Below are 26,062 nucleotides of genomic sequence, written 5' to 3' on the forward strand. Positions count from 1 at the left end.
TTTCTGATCTGCAATTGAGTGAAAACAAAGCACCTCTGTATTTATCTCCTTTCAACAGCTCAGCACTTTCAGAAATTAGCAAAACTGGAGAGACAGTCTCTTTTCAAATGTGTATAGGTAGCAAATATTTTCATGATTAATTGAATTTGTTCATTGAATTACATTTTTATTATGGTGAGGCACTTACTCTCTTTATTTTTATGTCGCAAAAATATGATACCTTCTCTATGGCTTGCATTAGGTGCGGTTTTATCGGAGAAAGGAAGGTGATAGCAACTGCTGCTTCAAGTATGGTTTCTAATTCAGCACGAAGTTGTGACCTTGCCTTTTCTTTTTCGCAGATTGAAAGAATCGATCAGCTTTTCACTGCTGGAGGTCTTCGTCACCTTATATTTTATTATCAGGACGTGGATGTAGCAGAAACAGGTATCCAGACTTGGTGTTATGTTACCCACAAAGGTGTTGCTAGGTTCATCCAAGGATGGCATGAAGCTGAAGGCCACCCTTGGAGCTGACATTTCCACCTTGGCCCATGGGACAAATGGGCCCGGGTGAGGCCCGGTTTCCATTTTACTTGAAGGAGAAGGGACAAATAATGATAGGTATGAAGCCTGGTTGTTCTAAGTTTATTTGAGATATTTGGTTTCCCATTTCAGGTTGTGCTGGTGACATTTTGAGGCTTCATTTCTGTCCATGCTAGTCCTTCTATGCAGTTATGTTCTAGAACTTTTTATGGACATCTGCTTCTTTTCTATATAGACACCATTTATTTTTAACATAAGAATTGTTGCCAATGAGCATAATGAGTTTTCTGGTTAAATACCACATTATGTTTATTTTCTACTGTCGATGATTCAAACGAGTAATATGGAATGACAAGTTTAGTTATTTTCACTTAAGAAAAATTTGCAAATCTTTGTGTGGATTCAACTGGCATAACCCATTCCACTTTTATGTGAATTCAGATAATTTTAAAGCCAAACTAGGGACATAAACAAAAATATTATGATTATATTAAAATATTATATTCATCCTTTTATGACCTTTTTGAAGAAAGGGAAAGTAGTTATTGCTGTTGGCATATAGTATGGTTAATGATTTTTTTGTTTAAAAATGGAGAAAATTATGAATATGTACTCAAAGTGATTGGCATTTTTCTAGAATTATTCACCTGAAATTTTGTGGTCAGAAAGTTCATTACACTTTGAGTGAAAAGTCGAAATGCAGACATTTCAAATTCTATCCCAGATTGCAAAACATAAAGTCAAACGAAATGTTGAGTTTGTCCATGAAATGTGTGCTGGGTAAAGTAGGCCTTTGTGTGTAAATATGACCTTGAACAAGAAGGGTTCATAGGATGTAGACACGACACAAGCTTATTTTCGTTTCCCACTCTCCCTCTAAATGTTTTTGGTGGGACCGTCTTTAATCTTTTGACCTTGGATTAGAATTCCGACCATTCCATGACTTTCCTGGATATTCTTGGGTAAGAAAAATTCCTATTGTTGCTTCACGTTGTGAGTACTACCTCAATTCAGAAACTAAAAAAAAAAACAAAAAAAAACCATCCAGTTGATCAAAATTACTTGGTCTAAAGTTCAGTCTTTTTCACTCCTGGTCCTCTCCCTTCCTCCCACCCCAGCAGGGATCTGAGGAGGTCAGTATTTGCTGCGGGAGAGAAGCATTTGGTCCTCCTCTGCTTCTTCAGCTTATCCTTCTGGAAACTCCTGTCCACACTATGTAAACCACAGTTGCTGACTGTGTCGAGTTTGAAGCAGAGCAGGGACAAGAGCGGACACGTGGCAGGAGAGCTTTGACTTGACTGACATGGTCACTGTCACAGTTGGCTGAACTTGATTCTCTGGATCTTTGCTCTTGTGGGCACGAGGTGGATTCTCCAGAGAGGGCCACTGGTGGCTGTGCATCCCATGGTGAAATCCTCTGGTTATTGCTATTGGACGCGTTCACCGTCAAAGCCTCAGTCCAAGTCCCCAGCCCAGCGCTGTTGGGGGAGAGTCTAGGAGAGGGTTCCTCTAAGAGGTTCTAGTCCCAGGGTTTTAGGATTCAACTTCCAGTCCATGTCCTTCCCCAGATCTCTCCCTTGGCACTGTCCTCCTCCCACCCCAGTAATCTTGCTTGAGCTACTGTGTCACACGAAGAGCTAAAACTTCCGTGGGCAGTTAAGAGCACAGTGGACTAGCTCTGCATACTTCAGTGGTCCGCTCAATGAGCTGCGTGCTTAGATGACCAAAAATGAATTTAAAATAACAATACTGAGAACACTTAGCGAGCAATGATTTGTATGTCCTTTTCTAAGGTCTTCACACGTATTAGCTCCTTTAATCCAGATGCTTAGATCTAGTATTAGTATTTGAATTTTTCAGATGAGAAAATTGAGGCACAGAAAGATTAAGGAACTTGCCCATGGTCTCATGGCTGGGAAGTGCAGCCCAAGTCTCAAGCCTTGGGAGTCTGGCTCCATTCATCACAAGCTCTCCTGGGTCAACAGTGTCCTGACTCTAGCGCCATACTGACGGGGCAGCAGGGGTCTGGAGTTTTACAGTCAGAGCTGGTTTCTGATCTGGGTTCTGCCACCTGTTGGCTGGGACTCAGGGCAGGTCACAGCTGCCTTTAGGGTTGTAGTGACTTCAGTAACGTCGACAGGGTACCAAGTAGGGGAATGGACACACAGCATGTGCAGTAGATGCTGTCCCCTCCCTGACTCACCCCTTCTCAATGGCTCTACTGTGTGACCTGGTGGTGGGTGGAAATGCCTTTTGTAGCTTTGGCAAGAATCTACTTCAGACCAAACTCTCATTTCTGGACCTCTCATTCCTGTTTTTTGCTAGAGCAATGATTTTGAGATAAACCTGTGATCTGGAATCACTCAGCTCCTTTTGGATCCCTTCAGGCCTTTGGCTAGAGACTGTCCAAGCAGTGGACCTTCCAGGGCACATGGATGAGTCAACATGACAATATTTTCCCGAGGAGGCTTCATTCCAAGAGGCAGGCACATGGCTATAGATAGTATTGGTGAAACTAAAATTCTTCTGCCCTTGTAGGACAGCTTGGCGCTCCAGGGGGAGTAAATCCTCTTTCTGAGAAGATTAAAAAACCCAAGGTGTTCGTGACCGAAGGAAAAGATGTTGCTCTTACCGGAGTATGTGTGTTCTTCATCAGGACTAACCCTTCCAGAGCCATCACCCCTGAGAACATCCATCGGGTAAGGGGCAAGAGCAGTCCTTTACCCCAAATTGCCAAAACTCACATAAATTAAAAAAAAAAAAAAACCCTCCCTAGAGAGTTAACCACTGTGTTCATCAGCTATCTAAAACTACTTTCAAAGAAATATTTCTAAAAGCCTTCACAGCAAACAAGAGGATGTTTCCTTTAAATCTGTTGAGTCAGAGGACTTCATGTTATTATCACAAATGGATATGATATTATATGTATGCGTGTGCATGCCTGTGTGTACGCGTGGGTAAAATAGGGAAGTCTTGCCTTTTAAACATAATTTCCCGTACATTACTTACTTAATGGCAAATTTCACACATTTAAAGTAAGACTTACAATGATGGATATATAATTTTATTTTTTGTGCGAAGTAAAGTGTAAATCTCCTCTGCCCACATTGAGAGCATTACCAGCTTGGAGCAAATGAACTGGTAACGTCTCGGGTTCTGTTTAGTTCGTGATTTTATTTTGAGGATTGAAATTTAGAATAGTAGAAAGCTTACATCTTAACCAGGGTATCAGAAAAGTAATTTCCTGGACTTAGAGACTGAATCTACGGCACAATTCAAGGCCAGTCCGTATAGAAAACAGAATGTTGACCTCCAGCTGGCAGCCACCTGCTCAGAAACCAAGCCCCTTTTCTAGGAAACAGCCCGGGTGGCCGGCCTGCACCGTGAGACTTGCAGGAGGCCAGCGAGAAGGCAAGCAATAGTCGCGCTAACGATGGGCCAGCATGGTCAGGACCTGGGTCATGACTGCCAGCCTCCTTCCCTCTGTCTGTAACAGCATACTTCCCTGGGGCCAACCAGAGAAAGCCAAAGATATGCCCCTCAGCCACCCCACAGGATGGCCCGCTTCTCGGAGCTGCCTCCAGCTCCCCCACAGCTGCAGCTGTCCCTTTCCGCCACCAGGAGGATTTCCTACTCCCCTGCCTGCTTCTGAGCCTCTGCGGACATGCAGGCCATGGTCACCGACTCTTGCTGGGGCCGGCTCAGAGCTTTTGCTCTTCTCTTCTGGTCCATCTTCATTTACTTCGCAGAGTGGATGAACGAACAGCATTCAGAAACGACTCGGCAGCCATGCTGCCGTTGCAGGTGATTTTTACAGCAGAGCGTCTCCTAACTGTTTTCCAGGAGGTGAGCTTTAATATGCTGGACACCGCGGATGGAGGCCTGCTTAATAGCATGAGGCGTTTGCTGTCCGAGATCTTCATTCCCGCTCTCAGGGCCACGAGCCAGGGCTGGGGTGAGCTCGAGGGTCTTCAGGAAGCAGCCAGCGTTCGGCAGGAGTTCTTGAGCTCTCTGGAAGGCTTTGTGAGTGTCCTGTCAGGTGCCCAGGAGAGCTTGAAGGAAAAGGTAAGGGGGAATAAGTTATTCCTTCAAAAGTTATTAGGTGGTGAAGAAATCAGCATGTAAGTATGTAAAGCTTCCCTTCGATGGTCTTAATTCTGTTGCCCAGCAAGTCTGGAAAAACATTTTGTGGGTGTTTTTATTGCCCCTTCAAGAGGTGGTGGTGACTAGATTTAAGGGATCAATGCATTAGGGGGTCCCTTAGAAGGGTTGGCCATGATGGAGGGTTTTAGTCAGTAATATCAAGCGTTTGACTGCAAAGAGGAGCACGTGGAATGCTTGTGGCATCGTTCTGCATCCTAGAAGGAAATTTGGAACCGGGGTGTGTGGCACGTGTCTGTGTGTCCATGTGTGTGCACGTGTGGGTGCGGTGGGTGGGGGATGATGGGTTGGCTTGGAGGAAATCCCGAAGATGAGACAGACAGGAGAGAGGAGTTGCACAGCTGGAGGGAGCGGATTGAGTCCTGTGGCTCAGCCTGTGACCAAAAGGGCCTTTAAGAATAAGTTGGGCAAAGGTCAGGTTTAGCTTCCATAAAATTTGTGTGCTCTACGGTAAGCCTGTGTTACCGGCTCCTTGGGGCAGAAGACGTTGGATGCCAAACCGTGGCGCCAACAGCCCAGATCAGGCATGTCTGGGAGACAGAGAAATGCAGCCTATGATACCAATGACAATGTATTTTTTTTAAAGATTTTTTTTATTTGAGAGAGAGAGAACGAGCAAGGGGAGGGACAGAGGGAGAAGCAGACTCCTTGCTGAGCAGGTTGCCCAACGTGGGGTTCATGCCAGAACCCCGAGGTCATGACCTGAGCCAAAGGCAGATACTTCACTGGCTGAGCCACCGAGGCGCGCCCACCAATGACAGCGTATCACTCACTTTTCTCCAGAGAATGCTGAGAGTTTTGGACTTAGTGGAATAGTGCGGAAGGGAGGCATTGGGCTTTCCGAAGGATGTGGAATGCAGAAGTGGAGTTACTTTCATCCAGACAGGAGTGGGATGATCGCATGTCATATCCGAGTTCTATCTGCAGTGAACGTTGATGCAGGCCATAGTGAGATGCAAGTTGAAGCGACTTAAGTTGCTGTTCTACCTAAAAGAGCAGTGCTTTCATAGGGTTCCACCTCCTCTCCTCGAGATATTCGGAAGCGTAGGTGGACCGCCACCTAGTGGGGAGATTGTGCCACTTCATGAAGTACAGAGCCCGCCCCTAGGAAACCAAGGATCTCCTGAGATGCGGCAGGTGGCAGGTGCTGAGCGGGAGAGGTCAGGGATGGAGGTGTGCTGGGGAGGTTCTTCCAGACTGGGGACAGCGTGAGCACAAGCCCAGAGGAGTGGGGCAGGTGCCTGCCCTGGTGGGTTTTCAGAACTCTGCTGGAGTGAAGCCAAGTGAAAAACACAGAGTGGGGAGGCTAGGTTCTGGGAGAACAGACTGGTGTCTCTGAGCCCCACGTAGATGGGACAGACATAGAGCTTCTGAGCGTGGGAGCCAGGGCTGGAGGCCATCAGATAAGGTTAGAGCTGGCAGGGCTGTGGTAGGAAGCAAGTGAAGGAAATGGGAAAACTCTGGTTCTGCGTTGGTTACCAACAAGCCCTTAGGGCCTAGGCTTTGTCTTGTGGCTCCTTGGCCATATTGGCATTTGAGGGTGACAAACAGCCACACGCCTTCCTGCTGGTTCTGAACCAGTTGAGAGAAATGTACTTGTTCTGTGGTTGGTAAAAGCCAGTTGGGCCTGACACCTGTATTCAGGTGTTTCTAGTGGCAGGTGTACGTTTACCCAAAGGAAATGCCCTTCTCAAATATTGATGTCCATTTACGTGTGCCGGAAAATGCACCGTTTCTTTGTGCAGTCAAAACTGAACACACCTCCTTCCCTAAGCTCATTTTCCTCCCTCCCCTGAAATGAACCCATGTACTTGCCATTGAACTTGCTAACTATAAGGATGTTATTGGGTAAGGACATGAGAGTCTTTTCATCTGGTTAGTGTCAAAAAAAATGTAATGGATTAGAAATTACTCTCCCTGCAGTCAATTTCCTTGAAGCTCTCTCTCCCATAATTCTTTGGTTTGTGAGTTGACTCTTTAATTTCTAAGTAATTTCCAAGTTCCTTGTTAATTCCCAAATTTTGTGATGTTATGATGATTCTCTCTTTCTCTAGTACACCTCCTTCCCCCCCTTTATTGTTTGTTTGGACCCAAAGTCTGCTCTCTGTCATCTCGAGTGGCACGTCGGTTCGTAAAGGAGGATTGAGCTGCCAGGGAACAGGGTAGTTTAGAGAAAACCTTGAGACCCTTCTAAGCCTAGGGGTCAACAGAAGTGTGTGTGTGTGTGTGTGTGTGTGTGTGTGTGTGTGTGTGTGTGTGTGTTTTAAAATTAACATCATCTTATTATTTAACTTTCATTCTAAATTAGGTGAACCTTCAAAAGTGTGACGTATTTGAACTGAAAACTCTGAAGGAACCAATAGACTACATGACTCTAGCTAATAACCCTGAGACTTTGGAGAAAATAGAAGGTTGTGTGAGAATATGGATCAAACAGACAGAACAGGTAATTTCCAGAAACCAGAAAGAACAGGTAACTGCCAGAAAATCTTCAGTTTCCGATGCCACGCTACTGAAGTAGTCACTGGAAGAGCATACCGTATGCTGTTCCCTTTTTCTGGAGTACTTAACCTCAAGCCCCTAAAAGGAGAGAATTTCAATGTAATTTAATTTATAGTCATTAGTTAAGAAGATAGAGTAAGAATTTGAAGAGATGAAAGCAAATGGCTTTAAATACTTATGTCCAAGAAGACTGCACTTTGCCAATTGTTTTCTCAACGTGTATTTTACTTGAGATAGGACATCTGTAGAAGAACAAGGAGTTTTCCAAACACTGTGCCCTCCGAAAGGGAGCTTGAGACTTAACTTAAAAAAGAAATATTTTCAGAAAAGTCCTTAGTGAAGGTGGACATTGAGTTGGAAAGTAAGCACAATGAAAATTAACCCACTTAGGGCACGGGGGCTTTCCAAGGTTCTGTTGCTCGAAGATTAAACAGTAAGGGGATAGTCAAGGAAACTTTGTGAAGTCAGGTCCTGCAAAAGTTCATTCAAAAACTACTTTTTAAATAAGTAGTTTTCAGTTAGAACAAGTCAACTAAATTTTTGGTGAAGCATTAAAAATGGATACAAGTAGAAGGCTGTCATTTGAAGCATGCATGTGAATGAAAATATATCATGATTCCAATAGCATAATTGACTTATTTCCTTATTTTTCTTTGTCTACGTGTAACTTTCGTACTGCCAGTCCAAGTCAGAGGTCCAAGGTTCTGCTGTGCCTTTTCAGGTCCTTGCGGAAAACAACCAGCTGCGGAAGGAAGCGGATGACCTCGGGCCCCGAGCAGAGCTGGAGCACTGGAAAAAAAGACTGTCCAAATTTAACTACCTCTTGGATCAGTTAAAAAGCCGGGATGTGAGGGGTGTGTTGGTCGTGCTTGCTGCCGCCAGGTCGAAGCTTCTGAAGGTTGTCAGCCATTTCTTTTTGCTTTGTGCCACGGGAGTGAAAACTCTGTGTGCATTTTCATCTCGGGGAGTAACTAGGCACAGGAAAATGTTATTATATGTTTAGGAACAAACTTTAAGATTGGATAATGTTGCCCTTTTATAATTCTGTGGAAATAGCCTTTAAACCAACAGTATCTCTTGGCCGCCGTCCATGTAAGTATACGTGTTATTAGAGGGCATTGCACGTAATTAAGATGTAGCACAATATCACGATTATATATATTTTTTGAATTTGGACCAAGCAGGAGTAGTAAAATAAGAACGTAACTTGAATATGGGTTTCTTTTATTTTTTATTTTTTGCCCTAGAGTATTGCTTTTCTATCCCTGTGTAACAAATTACCCTACAACTTAGCAACTTAACACTGTGGACATATATTATGTCACAGCCTGTGGGTCAGGAGTTGGGATACAGCTCAGAGGGCTGCCCACGACTCAGCATCTCCCCTGACATTGTGGTCAGGGTCTCGGCTCATCTGAGGCTCGCCTGGGGAAGGACCTGCCTCCAACTTGCTCGTGGGCATCTTGCTGGGCTCTGTTCCTTGTTGGCTCTTGGCTGTTACCATAGAAAATGTGGGATTGAGGGGCCAATGGATCCAGGAGCTGGGGGAGGAGAGAAGGAGTGGATTCAAATGGGGCGCCACCCTCTTGATGCTGTTCTAGTTACTGAGGAGATTTTGCAAGAGAAAGCCGTGAGGAGATCCCTTTAAAACTTCAATCAAAAAAATCTACATTGTTCTTCAATGTGGCAATACCCCTCTGTCCTGTGGCTTCAGCTTCCTGCAAGCTGCAGAGGATAAACTAGAAGTCTGACACAGGGGACTTGTGGTGACTTTTAGCAGTTGTCCTGTTGGAAGTTCCTCTGTAATCAATGCATTAACAGTGCTTTCCTGTCTTGCCTCAGACGTGGCGGGAGATGGATATTCGAGTCACTGATGCAGCGAATGAAGCCAAGGACAATGTCAAATACCTGTACACACTTGAAAAATGCTGTGACCCCTTGTACAGTAATGACCCTGTGAGTTAAAGGTCTCTACTTGCTTCGTCTACTGATGACCCTTTTGCCCTGGCTGAATTGAGTGCGGAGTTTGGTTCATTAATATTACAGTCTATTGGAAAAGTCTTTGAAATATATTTTTACTCTCAAGAAAATTATATATGTAGACAGTTGACCCTCGAGCAATATGGGTTTGGACATTGCAGGTCCACTTACGTGTGGATTTTTTTCAATAAACACAGTATAGGGTTGTAAATGTAGTTTATCTTTCTTAACTATTTTTCTCTCTCTGGTGTATTTTATTGTAAGAATATAGTATATAATACATGTAAAAAACAAAATATATGTTAATCAAGCTTTCATGTTATTGATAAGACTTCTGGTCGACAGTAGGCTATTAGTAGTTAAGTTTTTGGGGAGTCAGAAGTTAGGCCTGAATTTTTAACTACATGGGGGTTGGTGCCCCTAACCCCTGTGTTGTTCAAGGGTCAGCTGTACTCATGTCTATCTAGATCTGTCTGTCTATCTGTCTATGATGGATAAGAAATATTATATTTTAAAAACCTTTATTGTATATTCCAGTTTCCATTGAGTATTGTAATTGATATTCTGGATGATATTCAAAGAAGTGTGGGAAGCGTTTTGGGCTGGTGTTTTATCTTTTAACTTTAGGGAGTGCCTGTTTTTATTTATTACAAATTCACCATTAACCTTATCATTAACAGAAAGTTAATGTTTCTTGCATTGAAACAAAAGTTGATTAACTGCATCTGACTAAATAATACAGGGGCGCCTGGGTGGCTCAGTGGGTTGAGCCGCTGCCTTCGGCTCAGGTCATGATCTCAGGGTCCTGGGATCGAGTCCCGCATCAGGCTCTCTGCTCAGCAGGGAGCCTGCTTCCCTCTCTCTCTCTCTGCCTGCCTCTCTGTCTACTTGTGATCTCTCTCTCTGTCAAATAAATAAATAAAATATTTAAAAAAATACAAATAAAACTACCCTTGAATACATTTATGTGAAATGTCACTTAATATGTTAGTGGGAGTGTTAATAGTGTTAAGTTAGTTGTTTGTTAGTAAGTAGTTCAATAGTAAGTGTTTAGTAGTAGTTCGTTAGTAACTAGTTAGTAGTGTTGTTAATATTTTAAAAATTAAAAAAGCCTCTTAGCTAGAATTTTGCTGAATTTGATACTTGTTTCTTTGAAAACTTTTGTGGTGTCTTCCAGATATCCATGATTGATGCTATTCCTACACTTATAAATGCAATTAAAATGATCTATAGTATCTCTCATTACTATAACACCTCTGAGAAGATCACATCTCTGTTTGTAAAGGTGAGTGGATACCATAGAGTCTGTCCGTGGTAACATGCATATTTTTGGCAATGGTTAATTTTTTAATAATTAGAAAATATTACATTGGCATAATTCAGCATGTATGGATCCTACAATGAAAGAAAAAAATTTTAATCTCTCAATAGAGATACAATTTAAGTGTATTTGCGAGGCTGACTCTCACAAATCATAAAGCATTTTTTCCAAAGATAATAAATATGGTGTTATTTATATAATAAAATGAAAAAATAAAGATTCTCTTTGAATTTCTTTCCCTGTGTTATTTAGCAACATTATTTATTCCTATTGGGTAAATTTTAATTAAGAAAAACTATATTTAACTGGCTTTCTCCTGCTTTATATTTTATGTGCCTCTTTTCCAAATTTATCTGATGCCACAGTTGTTTACTTGGTGTTATTAGAACAGTAATCATGATAATAAAAGCCACTTGCAACGTTTCAGTAATCCATAAAGCAATTATAATGATTCTGTCAAAAAACATAGCGATCTTTAAACCTTATGTCCTAACTCGTAACTGTTTATGGTGAGCACTGTTGTTTTTCCCATTTTGAACAGTCTCTGAGAAGTAAATGACTTTCATTCCCAAGGTGAAGATTTTAAGTGTTGTATTAAGACGGAGGCATTTGTGCCTCATCTGGGCTTGTGTTGTGAATGCTAACGTAGTAGGAGGCACAGGTCTTGCTGGGAAGGGGGACGTCCCCTGCAAGAGCTGGAAGGGAGACTCCCTTTCTTCTGCTCTCAGTCAGGCACTTGGGTAGAAAAGGAGGGAAATCCGCGAGCTTCTTGCCACACTTCTTTCCACGTGCAAAGGACTTGTTAGGGTCACGAGGGGCATTCCCTGGAGTAGGAGACTCAAAAGTCAGCTTGTGTCATCACTCCAGGCTTCATGCATCTTACCCACAAGGCCTGTTTGTGAACAAAATTGTGAAATCATCATTTATCTAATTTTGAAAAACCTTGCCCTATGGAAATTTGGAGGCAGGTACAAAAGGAAAGAGAATGGTACACCAACCCACCAACCCCCCAGGTACTGGTCCCCCAGGTTCTGCCACACGCTGTCCATTGTTTCATGCGCACTGCTGACCTTTGCATACACGTCCCAGACATCATGTCTTTCTACGTATACTGTTTGGTCATCTGACTTTCCTTTTAATCTGTTAAAAAAAAGTCATAGGAAAATTCTGAAGAAGTTTTTACAGTTTGGAGGGATGGATAAAATGTGAGTGGAAATGGATGTTAGCTTGACTCCCTGCTGCTTCTGCTTTTGACATTTCTGCTCCAGCTCCTGGTGTCATGAAATGACCAGGGTGGACAGGCCTTCTCATGGCACTTGGAGACTGTGAGTGACATGTTCTAGCAGGCTGCCTAAGGACACTGGGGGAACCCTTAACAGATAGGGAAGTGAATCAAGCCCCGCATCGGGGTCTCTGCTCAGTGGGGAGCCTGCTTCCCCTCCTCTCTCTCTGCCTGCTGCTCTGCCTGCTTGTGATCTCTGTCTGTCAAATAAATAAATAAAAATCTTTAAAAAAATTTAAAAAGAAGATCAATAAGTTCTGGGGGTCTAATGCACAGCGTGGTGACTATAGTTAATAATACTGTATTGTGCACTCAGCAGTTGCTAAGAGAGCAGAACTTAAGTCTTTTCAACACAGTAACTGTGAAGGGGTAGATGTGTTAACTTGATTGCGGGAATCATTTCACTCTGTCTATGAATATATATTTAAGTATATAAATATAAGTATATATATTAAATATATACTTAAATAAATACATATTTAAGATATCATAGTATATATATTAAGATATTCATAGATATCAGGCATCATGTTGTGAATCTTAAATATATACCATTTTCGTTTGTCATTTATACCTCCATAAGGCTGGGGCAAAAAAATGTTGGTGCTGGGTCATAGTCGTGGTGGAAAAAAGTAAACCTAATGTCAGGTTCACAGACTATACTTGGAGACGTAGAGGAGTCAAGGATCCTCTAGCCCAGCTGGTGACTGATGACTGTTTTATGTACTTAATGCCATTTTATTGGGACATTCCAGGTGACTAATCAGATGATATCTGCGTGTAAAGCCTATATTACCAACAATGGAACTGCTTCCATCTGGAGCCAGCCACAGGATGTCGTGGTGGAGAAAATATTATCCGCAATTAAGCTTAAGGAGGTAATGGTCAGCTTAATAACATATTTAGCTAACGTTTTATCCTTTGTGTGTTGTTTTTGCCGATGCATCTTAAATCACTGGGCGGTTACCATATTATTGGTTGCTCAAAAGTCATTCTTTTCGTAAAAACAGTAATTCTTTATTGTTAAGAAAATTGAATGTTAGCAAATCTGCTCTCACAATTTATTCACTTATGTTACTGTTTTGGGGTCCTGTTAGGTCCCGACACCATACTCAGTAGGAGAGATGCAAAGATGCGGGAGTTTCTTCAGTTTCTTAGGACGAATGGGGAGCTAGTCATGGAGTGAGGCTACTGTTGGCCGGGGTGACCAAGTGGAAAGGCTCTGCCATTGAGTTAGATCATGAATAATTAGGAATTTGTCAGATTGGGATTTGGGAAACGATGACATTCCCAGCTGAAAAATGGGTACACACAAAGGCATGAAACTTGAAGGGTTTGCAATTCTGCTCTAAATTTGTGGCTGTCTCCACTTAAGAGAATAAGGTTGATATCTCTGTTCTGTTTCCTGCCTAATATTTTGATTTTTGATTTTAAGGAATACCAGCACTGCTTTCACAAGACGAAACAAAAGCTTAAACAAGACCCAAGTGAAAAGCAATTTGAATTTAGTGAGATGTATATTTTTGGAAAATTTGAAACTTTCCACCGACGTCTCACCAAGATAATAGACATCTTTACAACCTTCCGGACATATTCAGTCCTGCAAGATTCTAAAATTGAAGGGCTGGAAGACATGATCACTAAATACCAGGTTCTAGTCTTTCTTTCTTCTTCTTTTTAAAGATTTTATTTTTATTTTTAAAATTTATTTATTTATTTGAGAGAGAAAGAGTGGGAAAGGAGCAGAGGGAGAGGAAGAAGCAGACTCCTTGCTGAGCAGGGAGCCTTGATCTGGGGCTTGAACCCAGGACCCTCGGATCATGACTTGAGCTGATGGCAGATGTTTAACAACTGAACCACCCAGGTACCCTAAAGATTTTTTTTTACACCCAGCATGAGACTGGACTTAAAGACCCAGAGATCAAGAGTCTTGTACTCCACCAACTGAACCAGTCAAGGCTCCCCCCCCTCACCCCCCATCCCCCGCCCAGGTTCTCTACCTTAAACTAAATTTGCTACCCTCATCCATAACTAAAACTTTGACATTTTGTGCAAATATCTATATTTAGAGTGACTCAAATAATCCATCTGTAATGTTAGATAGAGGCTCATGGCCCTTGAACAATAAAGAATTAAATCTATTTGAGAATTGTGTAATGGTGCTAATATGTTCTTTTCAGGTATGTGATTTCGAGAATGACCTCTCAATACTCTAAAATTAATCATCATTAGTAAGAGTATTTTCATTAGGAGCACAAGAAAAATGTTTGACTATAACTTATTATTTCATCTATTCATGCAAGAAATATTTAATGAAGCATATACTGTGTGTCAGGCACTAGCTAACACCAGGTTCTGAGTGTATCCAATTGTAGCCACACTTAGCATTTTATTTGGAACTATGTCAACCAAATAAAGGGACCAGATTTTAATTTAGCTCGACCGCTCCCAATTATTTTTATTTTTAACTGCTTTATCATATAAAGGTATATCTTAGTTTTTAAAGTGGGCACAGTGATCTAATACTGTTTTGAAGATTTAAAAAAAAAACCAATTTACAAACAAAATGGGTTTTAGATTCTTAGTCTAGATACAGTCAAGTCTCTCTTGTTTGGGGACAGGAGTATGTACTTGCATTTGAAAGGGATCATAACATTTACTGTCCCACGTTGGTTTTTGTCCTCTAACCGCTTAGGCTAATATCAGGGATCTTTTTCATGTCCCGAGTAGACCAGATTTTAGGAAAAGAAGAAAACAGACCTTTGTTATACAGCAGGAAACATTTCAGGTGGGCTGGGTGTTATCTCCCAGTGGGTAACCTGAATCTGAAACGACAGTTTTGCAAAACAAAGACAGAATGTGTTCATTTACTTTTCAGTTCGGAATTTATTTATTTTCTATTCTTAATGAAAAAATAACTTTGGAGCATATGTCAAAGCTTATTTTTGAGGGAGAAGTTGAACTATACATCTAAATGCAGATAAAGACTGTTCTAACCTGATAAAAATACTGGGGAGAGAAATAGCTTTGAAACTCTAAAGTGAGATAGGGAGAAATGGATGTTCCAGAGAGTAGTGACATAAAATGCAGACGGTGCATGAAAGCATCAGGTGAGATTTTTGTGTTGGGACCGGTGTCAGAAGTTCAAAATGGTGACCATGGAAGTGAAACTCAGGCTCCTTGCCTACCTGTCAGGGTCCTGTCCACGCCTCCCACCTCCTTGCCTGCCTCTGTTCTTCGATGTTCTCCAGACACAGGTCAGTTCAGTTCAGTCACGCTAGGGCTTATAGAACTTTTTTTTTCTGGAAAGTTCTGCCTCTGGATCTTCACATGGTTATTCCTTCTTGGCTTCTAGATTTTCATTTAAATGACCCTCTCAGTAAAGTTTTCCTTGATCTCTGTTCCTCTCAATCACTCCATGTCACATTGCTCATTTACCACGGTGTGAAATTAACATGGTGTGAAATTATTTGTGCTTTACATAGATTCTGACCCCCCTCTGCCACCCAGGATGGACGTCCTCTGAGGGCAGAGTTGTTTGTTCCGTTTCTTCCTGTGTCTTTAGCGTTCACTAGTGTATAATAGGGGTGCACTAAGTATCTGCCAAGTAAATGATTAAGTAGATCGAGCTTGATGAGTTGGTTTTAGGTCATGATTAATCAGTTTATTAACTTAATACTCTTAAGTGACCATTTATATACAGGGCACATAACATGATGGGCGGCATTATATGGATACAGTGTCTTCATGGAACTAATTTTGTAACTATCCAGCACGGAAAGCGTAGGTTCTAATTAGTAAACTTGACTCAAGAAGTTACGCAGTTTATACACTTTTGTCTACTGAGAGATTTGAATTGATGTTTAAATGGAAATGACTTTGAAGAGGAGATGATGGAAGGAGGCTCAACTGTCTTCATAAAAATTATATGCCTGTGTCAACAGTGCGGGCACCTGAGTTTGGGGATGGCTTAGTACTTGGTTAAGAATGATCCTAGAGCACGATAGCTCATTATTCTGAGCAAACAAAACGTAGGATAATAGTATTCTCAAGGAGATGAGTTGCCAGATTTGTACTTTTGTAGTCACAGACTGTGGCTTTGCAGGGTGGGAGGAAGCAGCAGTTAATTCTGGAGAGTCTTTAAATGGCAGATTGTGGTTTGATGTTTTATTTCAGGCATGTGAGGCTCGGAAGATAGTTTTTCATCTCTAGATATTACAAGTGTTTTCTTCCTGGGCTGTTTGGGTTCTGTTTATGTTATTTATTTTCCGAGAAGGCTTAAACTTTTCAATGAAAAATGTTTTAGTAAATTCTACTCTGGGCTTTAAAAAAAAAATTTAGGTGTCATTAGTAAGAAATTTTTAGAGAAAACATCTCTCCTACTTTTCAGATGTGATTTTACTTTCTGTTTTTCTTTAGGAATATGTAAAACCTCATGAAAATGCTTTCTAAATGATTTCTTTGGATGCACTAGGCAACATTATATTGCCTCTGATAAGCATGAAGCAATGCAAATAATTAAAGAAATAAGGCTCCTTTTAAGTTGGTTTTTGGGGAATGATTATACAGGTTCTACATTTAAAGGTTATATTTAATTAAATAATGCAAGAATATTGAAATATTGTCTTACTTCTCTGATAACATTTCAGAGTATGGTGGCTACCATAAAGAAAAAGGATTATAACTTCTTAGACCAGCGGAAGATGGATTTTGACCAGGATTATGAAGAGTTTTGCAAGCAGACTAATGACCTTCATGTAAGTCATGTAATAAAATTCCCGTTGACAGTTGTGTGTTTATTTTTTCCATTCTGTATAATGCTGCTAATCATTAACCATTCAGAAGGGAGAGGCGTCTTCGTCACAGAGGTGACCGATTGTAACCTCAGTCTGCATTTTGTGATTTCACATTAATAATTGAAGGCTCTTTTTCATGGATTAAAGGGTCATAAATATAGCTTTGGATAATGATCTGTAATCACAGACTTCTGCATGTCTTCCATCTTAGTTCTTAGAAAATTAACTTTCATCCTCTGTTGAAATGTGGGGTTATTAGAATATAGAAATTTGTTTCCATTTGTTTGTTACTTTATAGCTATGATTCTGACCAGCTGTCTGGTAGATTGCAAAGGCAGGGTTGCAGCTGGCCTTAGAAACAGTGGTACCAGGACCCACTCAGTGGTACCAGGACCCCACCTGTGTCCCTCTTGGTCTGCAGCCTCTTTCTCTTTTCCTTCTCCCCCCAGCCCCCACCCCTACTCACCACAGACCAGCCATCTTGACTTCCAGTCCATATGGGCAATGAATGCCCATTAGCAACTTCTGAGAATATATATCAGGACCAGCCCCAGCTTCAAATCCCTAAGGAAGGGGTTGGGTTGGCCAGTTCTGGTGGAGTGTCTAGCCCTGGACCTGTCACCTGTGGGTTCTGTGGTGAAAGTAGGGGGGTTGGGACCTCTGGGTGGGGGGTAGGTTGGGAATGTTTGTCGTTAGAGGAGGAAGATCAAAGAGGGTGAAGGGGAGATGACCCCGTGGCTGCCTACCATAGTTCGGATTCAAACTTTTTTTCATCCTAGTGAAGTGCTAAGTGTATGCCTTTCTGATTGTGAAAGGAAAGTGGTCATTCTGTTACTTCTTTCCCAACATTTTCGATTTGAAGTCAATTTCTGCACTTGAAGAAAAAAGAACTCTGAGGGGGTGGGTTCAGTGGTAAAAGGAATTATAATAGAATGAGCTAATTCTGTATGTTAGGTATTGTCCTAGCACTTTATGGGTGTCGGCCATGTAATACTCACAGTAATCCTTTAAAGTGGGTACTGTTATTACCCTCATGTGCAGAAGAAGAAAAAGGCATGAGAGGTTACATGACTTGCCCAAAGTCACAGGGACAACAATTGGGAGAGTCAGGATTAAATCCAGGGAGTCTGGCTAGAGGATTCACGTTTTTAACAATTATGTTGGAAGAAACGTTTCAGTTGATGGGGAGATACAGTGCCTATGATAACTTATGCAGTCATCTCTTTTGCGGCTTGATTCAGACATAGGGATATCGGATTTTTTTTTTTAAAGATTTTATTTGTTTATTTGACAGAGAGTGAGAGAGAGCGCAAGAGAGAGTGAGAGAGCACAAGCAGGCAGAGGGGAAAAGGAGGGGGAGAAGCAGACTCCCTGCTGAGCAGGGAGCTCAATGTGGGGCTTAAGCCCAGGACCCTGGAATCATGACCTGAACCGAAGGCAGATGCTTAACCCCAGATGAGCCACACAAGGCCCCAAGGACAGTGGAACTTGATCTCTTTGGAGACCAATGGGCAGTGGCAGTCCTGATTCTCTTCTCCCTCTGCACTTCCTAGCAGTTTCGGATCATGTGGTAGTTCAGTCAGTGGCTTGTATGTGGGATAGAGGGGGACAGCGAACACCTTGCACGGCGGGAGTTATCTTCATTCCTGTTTCTGTCTCCAGGGCACCTCACGTAACTGGAGAGCAAAGAATGTTTGCCAAATTATTGTGTGAGTCATGAGTTAATAGCAATTAGATCTGCTGCAATTAAACAAGTATTTACTGCATATCAGTTAGGCATTGTGCTTCTATGCTGTGGGTTACCAGGACAGAAATAACTCATGTAGATTTGCCCTCTGAGTTCACAGTCAGACAGAGGAAGACATGTGATATGACTAAAACGTACATATATGTTCGAATAAAGAACACGTCATTTTAAAAAGGGTGAATAGTGGCTAAAATAGGTGAATAGTGGCTAAAATGACCAATATAACAGTGTAATATTCTGATCTAGTCCTGGAAGTGAAGATTCAAAGATAAAAGGACATATTCCAAAGAAGTCCTAAGGAAGCTTACTGGGAGGACAAGCTGTAACACAGGATAGGATCATTGCAACAGCAGGTGAGGGTAGGATGGGAGCCTAGTCTACCCTCTGCTCGGCTGGGATTAGCAAAGGCTTCAGAAAGGAGGCTGTACCTGATGCTGGAACAATACGTTGTCCAAGTGCATGGATGGGGGTTGTGAGAGGAGTGGGGAGACCTTGTCGAGACTGTGCCCACTTTGTGTAATACCAAGAATACAATTTTATTCATGCCCTACAGCCTGGTTTTAAGGCATTCGTTACAGATGCTAGTTCCTATTCTCGCTAATCTTGTATTTTTTTTTTTAAAGATTTTATTTATTTATTTGACAGATAGAGATCACAAGTAGGCAGAGATGCAGGCAGAGAGAGAGAGAGAGGAGGAAGCAGGCTACCCGCCAAGCAGAGAGCCCGATGCGGGGCTCGATCCCAGGACCCTGGGATCATGACCTGAGCCGAAGGCAGAGGCTTTAACCCACTGAGCCACCCAGGCGCCCCTAATCTTGTATTTTTTGAAGTCAGCGCTATTGTTTATCTCATCTTACACCTCAAACATGGTCACCATGTCTCTTTGGTTGGATAACCAAAGTTCCTTTGACTTCTTTGTCGCTTTCTCCATTCTCTCCCTCTCTCTCTTTTTTCAAAGATTTATTCAGTTATTTGAGAGAAAGAGTACACAAATTGAGGGGAGGGGCAGAGGGAGAGAGAGAGAGAGAGAGAGAAGCAGACTCCCCGCTGAGCATGGAGCCCAATGCAGGGCTTGATCTCATGACCCCAAGATTATGACCGAGTCAAAATCAAGAGTACAGTGCTTAACCTTCTGAGCCACCCAGGTGCTGCTGCTGCTGCTGCTGCTGCTGCTTCTTCTTCTTCTTCTTCTTCTTCTTTTTTGAAGATTTTTATTTTTAGGTAATCTCTACACCCAATGTGGGGCTTGAACTCACAACCCTGAGATCAAGAGTCATACGCTCCACTGACTGAGCCAGCCAGGTGCCCCTCCATTCTCTTTCTCTTAATCAGCCCCTTTCTCCTTTAAATTACTCATCCACTCTCATGAATTCAGCCCTTGTCTATATAATCAGGGTGAAAATACTGATCTTTTCATAGCTCTGGTTGGAGTTAAGGGCAGAGGTGGTGAAACTTGGAGACAAGGGATGGAGGGAACCAGTAACCGCGGTGTCTCCAAGATAGAGACTGGAGCGCTTGTGGGTGGGGTAGGGGTAGGTGAGTGGTTTGGATCAGGGCTGTGTCCAGCACTGTACTGTCCAGGGGATCAGAGCCCGGAGTCCTACCCAGGTTGAGGGTTCCCGCTGGTGCTAATCGGTCAAAGAGAGGGAATGTCTTGGAACTAGGTAGAGTGCTGGAAGTCTAGAAGCATAGTTACTCCAGCAGGCAGATAAGGCAGTATTTAGTAAAGTATGAGCTGTTGAGATGTCAAGCTGAGAGGAGAAAAAACTGAGCAGGATCTGAGAGCCCAGAACTAATAAGAGGAGTAGTGTGAAGATTCCAAGACGAGACTCCACAAGACTAAGACAGGACGTAAGGACGAGGGGAAAGAAGACGAGTTCAGTGTCTTAGATGTTCATACAGAGCTTAGTCCAGGCCATTGTGAAGCCACAGGGCAGAAATACAAGGAAAACCGGGTACAGGTGTTGGGGTTCAATAAAGTTGCTGGTGTCTGAAGTTTGAGGGAGAGGATGGAAACATTGCACTTGTTCTAGTTGTGCGTATTTATACGCAATTTTTTTTCTGTGAATGTGGTGGCCACATTTGAGTGTTTATTTAGGTAGGGTAACTCTCCTGTCCTTGAGTGCAAGACAATTTCTGAGTCTTAGGATGTGGTCTTTGCAGAAATAACATCGATCAGTCAATATATATATATTTATATATTTCCTATATATAGTTTCAGTGGGAGTAGTGAGAAGGACTGAGAGCAAAAATGTATTATCGTAAGTATAGTGATCCTTCAACTTTGGGGCTCTGCTGAATGGGGCAGGGAGCATTCCTACTTCCCTCAGGTAGCAATGTCTCTGCAAATGTTGAGTGTTTCCAGTGGTGTCCTGGATATTTCTAATTGGTTGTCTTATCAAATTACTTGCGTACTATCATGCTCATCTTGGTACTAATTTTCACTGCATATGAAACTGGCTTCCTGGTTTTATCACTACGCAAGTTAATGATTCCTTTAGAATGGTAGAGGCTCAAAACTTCTGTCTGGTAAAATTGACAAAAAAAAAAAAAAAGGATTGATTGAAACTTTATAATGTTCCAGAAAATAATGAAATAATTTTTCTGTCTCTGATTTACTCAGTTTAAATTTTTAAAAAAAGATTGCATTTATTTATCTGACAGACAGAGATCACAAGTAGACAGAGAGGCAGGCAGAGAGGGGGGAAGCAGGCTCCCTGCTGGACAGAGATCCCGATTGTGGGGCTTGATCCCAGGACCCTGAGATCATGACCTGAGCCAAAGGCAGAGGCTTAACCCACTGAACCACCCAGGTGCCCCCTCAGTTTAGATTTTAATGACAACTGTACTAAGTCTTACAGCAAACAAAGAAGTAATCACATGCTTCATTTTTGGGTGCAATTTTATTTTTGAACAAAATTATACAATAGTATAAGATGTGTGAGGTCCTCAAGACAACCATAATAAAGAACATTTTGGAAAACTGATTTGAGGGATGTATGAAAGAGGTATTTCTTAAAACTTTGATATATTTAAGTCATTCCTTTTGAAATTCTCAGGAGTTATTTTACCAGTTTTTCTGTACTGGTCTTGTGGTCCTGGGCTATGGATGTGTTTCCATAGATGAGCTTTTTGCTTTCCTTCTGCTGGGGCCCCAGTGGTTTTGGCACTCCAGACTACCTGTTATATTAATTTCTTAGGTTAGACCCTCCCATGTCATGCATAGTCTAAACTCAGACTCCTCTCCCAAGTGCAGCACAGACACAGGATTTCATTTGCTCTAGGGCCGAGGTCAGCAAACCATGCCCAAGGGCCCGATCTTGCTCTGTGTCTTTTTAATGAATTGTCTATGGCTGCCTCTGCATAAGTGGAAGATGAGTAGTTGTGAAAGGTACCTGCTGTACAAAGCTGAAAATAGTGGCTGCCTGGCTCTTTATGGAGGAAATATAGGATCATGATGGCCTGTTTCATCCATTCACAGCTCTGGGCAGTTGGCAAGCCCCCTTGCCGCTTTCCCCACCTTGCGGACAGAATCACTGCTTGGCCTGGGCTGCCTTTAAAGGGCCCTGGCTTTCTGCAGGGATCTCTGGAGAGTGTTAAGGCCCCACAACTTCTCTGCCCACCCTGTGATAAGACCCCAGTGCTAACCCCCAGGCCCCTGGAGTCTGCCATGGTGCCAGCTCCAGCTCCTGTGACAGCTCGGGCTTTCAGGTCCCTCTTTGTTCTGACTTCTGGGCATTTATCTTTCAAGCTCAGGTGAATATTAAGTTTTCTGTTGTATTTTGTCCTATATTGTATGTGTTCATAGAGCATGGGGAACTCTTTTGACTTGCTGCTCAATAAGACTTTTTTCTCCCTAATATTGTAATGATTTATGGTGACAGAGGGTGACTACACTTACGTGGGGAGCACTGAGTCATGTGTAGTGTTGTCGCATCAACGTGTTGTACCTGAAACTGACGTGACGTTGTATGTCAATTTCACTTTCATATAAAAGGCATACTCTAAAATTTTTTTTTTTTTAAAGATTTTTTATTTATTTATTTGACAGATCACAAGTAGGTAGAGAGGCAGGCAGAGAGAGAGAGAAGGGAGGAAACAGGCTCCCCGCTGAGCAGAGAGCCCGATGCGGGGCTCGATCCCAGGACCCTGAGATCATGACCTGAGCCGAAGGCAGAGGCTTTAACCACTGAGCCACCCAGGCGCCCCTAAAATTTTTTTTTTAACAGGGCATTTCTCAATGCGGATTCACTATTTACAATCAGACTTTATTCTATTTTAGAATGAGTTGCAGAAGTTCATGGATGTTACCTTTGAAACAATTCAGAACACAAATCAAGCTCTAAGTATGTTAAAGAAATTTGAAAGGTAAAAATTTGAAACAAATTCTGTTCTGTCTTCTAAAATGGGGGTCATATGAGCATAGATTAGTTTATTTCATTCTTATTATTTTCTCATATTCGAATGGAAAGAAAATCCTTTCTTGTCATTCTGCATAACAAGGTCTCAGTTTTTAAGTTCTTAAGATACTTAAGAATTTGTTTTATTTCCTGTTAGCTTTGAAGTACCTTGTGACTGCTTCTCATATTAATGTTTAAGTAATTTGAAAAAATTCTTACCGGGTTAATGGTTTTGCCTAGATTTTAAGGATTGACACTTTTTTTTCTTTTTTTTCTTTTTTTAAGTAAGCTCTGTGCCTAACATGGGGCTTGGAACTCACAACCCTGAGATCAAGAGTCATATCCGCTACTGCCTGAGCCAGTCAGGCGCCCCAATCCTACTTTTTAAAATCACTTTATTGAGATATAAGGGATGGATTGATGCTATTTTGTTTTTTTTTTAAATGCCAAATAAATACCTCATTCTTTTCCACTACCTTATATTTTTTAAAGGTTTTATTTATTTATTTATTTGAGAGAGAACGAGAGTGAGTGAGTGGGGGGAAGGAATAGAGGCAGAAGCACAACAGACTCCGTGCTGAGCGTGGAGCCCAGTGCAGGGCTTGATCTCGTGACCTTGATCATGACCTGAGCCGGAACCACGAGTCAGACACTTAACCGACTGCGCCACCCAGGCGCCCCTCCATTACCATAAGTTTTTTTTTTTGTTTTGTAAAGATTTTTTATTTATTTGACAGAGAGAAATCACAAGAGAGGCAGGCAGAGAGAGAGGAAGGGAAGCAGGCTCTCCGCTGAGCAGAGAGCCCGATGCGGGACTCGATCCCAGGATCCTGAGATCATGACCTGAGCCGAAGGCAGCGGCTTAACCCACTGAACCACCCAGGCGCCCCGACCATAAGTTTTAAAATAAGTCTTAATAAAGAAGGTTGCTAGGTATCTGCTCATTAATTCAAAACATTCACTTTTTAAAAAATATCAGATTGAACATACCTAATCTTGGTATCGATGACAAATACCGGCGTATTCTTGAGAACTATGGGGCTGACATTGACATGATCTCCAAGCTGTATACAAAGCAGAAATGTGATCCTCCTTTGGCTCGAGATCAGCCTCCCATCGCCGGGAAGATTCTGTGGGCCCGTCAGCTCTTCCACAGGATCCAGCAACCAATGCAGCTTTTCCAGCAGCACCCGACTGTGCTCCAGACGCCTGAAGCCAAGCCCGTGATTCGCAGTTACAACAGGATAGCCAGAGTGCTCCTGGAGTTCGAGGTTCTGTACCACAGGGCATGGCTTCAGCAGGTGAGTCTCTACATGTGCGCTCTTCCAAGACGTCTTCACTGTCAAAAGTGGGGGCCCCTCTGCTAGCACTGGACAGTTTCATTCCTGTAGGAAGTTGGATTTGTGGGTAGATCCTAAGGCAGGTTTGATTGAGTGTAGATAATCAAAGAGTATAATATGTCTATGAAGAAAAATAATGATCAATTTTGAAAAAATAATTATAAGCCAGGTAACAGAAACTCATTTTTATTTAACTTGCAGACTCCTAAGGGAGAAAGAAGATCCTGTTTATTGGTTCTTTTACCTAGTTGATTAGGATTTCTGATTTTTTTTAAAAGATTTTTTATTTATTTATTTGACAGAGAGAGATCACAAGTAGGCGGAGAGGCAGGCAGAGAGAGTGAGAGGGAAGCAGGCTCCCTGCCGAGCAGAGAGCCCGATGTGGGACTCGATCCCAGGACCCTGAGATCATGACCTGAGCTGAAGGCAGTGGCTTAAACCACTGAGCCACCCAGGCGCCCCAGGATTTCTGATTTTTTTCTATCAATTAAATTCTGTAATGGGTCAGTGAATACTAGTATGTCTCTGTTAAGTGAAGTCTTAAGTTTTCTTTGGTTATACTAGGTTCGTCAAATTGTATTTCATACCCTCCCAACACTTGTATCTCTTTGTAGATTGGCAGGAAGTATTTTGGAGGATAGAATTCAGACTGACAAAGCCTCTAAAATGGTGTCTCATTTTCCTGGTTCAGCTTTTGGTGCCTGAGCCTATAACAGACATGTCTCCATAGTGGTATTCACTGTTTTTCCAGATAACTGAAAACGGAGTTTAGTAGATTTTATGAAACTTGTATTAGGAAAAATAACTGAGTAGGCATGAAGGTACCACAGAGCTAAATGGCTTTTGAGAAGCCATCACTATTTCCGTGTCTACTTACCTGTTGGGTGTGAGAGAGTCACAACCCAGCTGTTCTGTCAGATTGACTGCGTGGCCTCACTGCCAAGAGCTTGGCCCTTTTCTGAAAGTGACCTTAGAAGAAGAGTGTTGTTTTTAATTTGAGAAGAATCCATCCATGAAACAATACTTACTGGTCATTGTTCCCAGAAATGGCTGAGCTAGATACCCTGTGTAGGCACTGAACTTTCTACTAGTAAAAATGTTGATCTCTTCACACAGATTGAGGAAATTCACAGAGGACTCAAGGCGTCTCTATTGGTGAAGTCTCCACGTACAGGGGAATTGTTCGTAAACTTTGACCCTCAAATATTAACCTTGTTTAGAGAAACAGAGTGTATGTCACAGATGGGTCTAGAAGTTTCACCATTTGCAGCCGCCCTGTTCCAGAAACGAGATGTATACAAAAAGAACTTCAGTAACATGAAGGTATGATATTTTAATTTCTTTCCCCTCCTTTCTGGCTAGCCCCAGTTTGTACTAAAAACAAAAACGTGGTGGTGTGTCACTGTTGAGGGGCAGCAAGTACTCAGGATGGCTGGACTAGAGACAGAGGGAATGAGACGGTATGGTCGACAAAGGCCATGTCGTCACCGATCTCATAAACCCAGGGTGTAAGTCTGAATGCACCAGGAAGCCATTGTAGGAATTGAAGCAGGAGAAAGAGGGAGGCTGCTTTTTTTTTTTTTTTTTAAAGTAATAAAATTTGTTCTTATTCCTGGTAGAGAATAGATATTAGGGAGACAAGAGTGTCAGAGTGAAGGCGGCATGCAGGCTGATGTAGTGGCTCAGGCTGGAGATGAAGGTGGGTTAAAACAGGGTGGCAGCCGAGGAATCAGCGGATCAGAGAATAATGCCAATAGCAGGTTATGAGGGAACTCAAGGATGATTCCTTTGTTTTTGATGTGAGCGATTCAACGGATTTACTAAAGTAGGGTGATTATGTATTACTGTGTAGGTCATTTTTCTGTACAATGTGCAGTGGCCCAGAATGAAAGTTCCATTTACAGAGATGGCAAAGACTGGGCCTACTGTATTTTGGGAGACAGGAGGGAATGAGTAATTTTCCATCTGAAGCATAAGATGATTTTTAGAGCTGCCTGGTGTTATCCAGG

The 26,062-nt window shown here is 42.2% G+C and overlaps 1 protein-coding gene across 1 annotated transcript in view; it reads left to right on the plus strand.

Moving 5' to 3' along the window:
• DNAH5 (dynein axonemal heavy chain 5) overlaps positions 1-26,062 on the plus strand; it is a 273,433-nt gene that overhangs the window by 61,129 nt on the left and 186,242 nt on the right. Inside the window, exons 3-15 of the mRNA XM_046001046.1 lie at positions 342-426; positions 3,063-3,223; positions 4,368-4,589; positions 6,994-7,131; positions 7,909-8,085; positions 9,030-9,143; positions 10,345-10,452; positions 12,526-12,648; positions 13,206-13,421; positions 16,420-16,527; positions 22,596-22,681; positions 23,693-24,014; positions 25,170-25,376. Coding sequence (XP_045857002.1) covers positions 342-426; positions 3,063-3,223; positions 4,368-4,589; positions 6,994-7,131; positions 7,909-8,085; positions 9,030-9,143; positions 10,345-10,452; positions 12,526-12,648; positions 13,206-13,421; positions 16,420-16,527; positions 22,596-22,681; positions 23,693-24,014; positions 25,170-25,376 — 2,067 coding nt within the window. The remainder of the gene's footprint in view (positions 1-341; positions 427-3,062; positions 3,224-4,367; positions 4,590-6,993; positions 7,132-7,908; positions 8,086-9,029; positions 9,144-10,344; positions 10,453-12,525; positions 12,649-13,205; positions 13,422-16,419; positions 16,528-22,595; positions 22,682-23,692; positions 24,015-25,169; positions 25,377-26,062) is intronic.

Source organism: Meles meles, chromosome 3 (assembly GCF_922984935.1).
Source record: "Meles meles chromosome 3, mMelMel3.1 paternal haplotype, whole genome shotgun sequence".
In the NCBI taxonomy this organism is placed as follows: Eukaryota; Metazoa; Chordata; class Mammalia; order Carnivora; family Mustelidae; genus Meles; species Meles meles.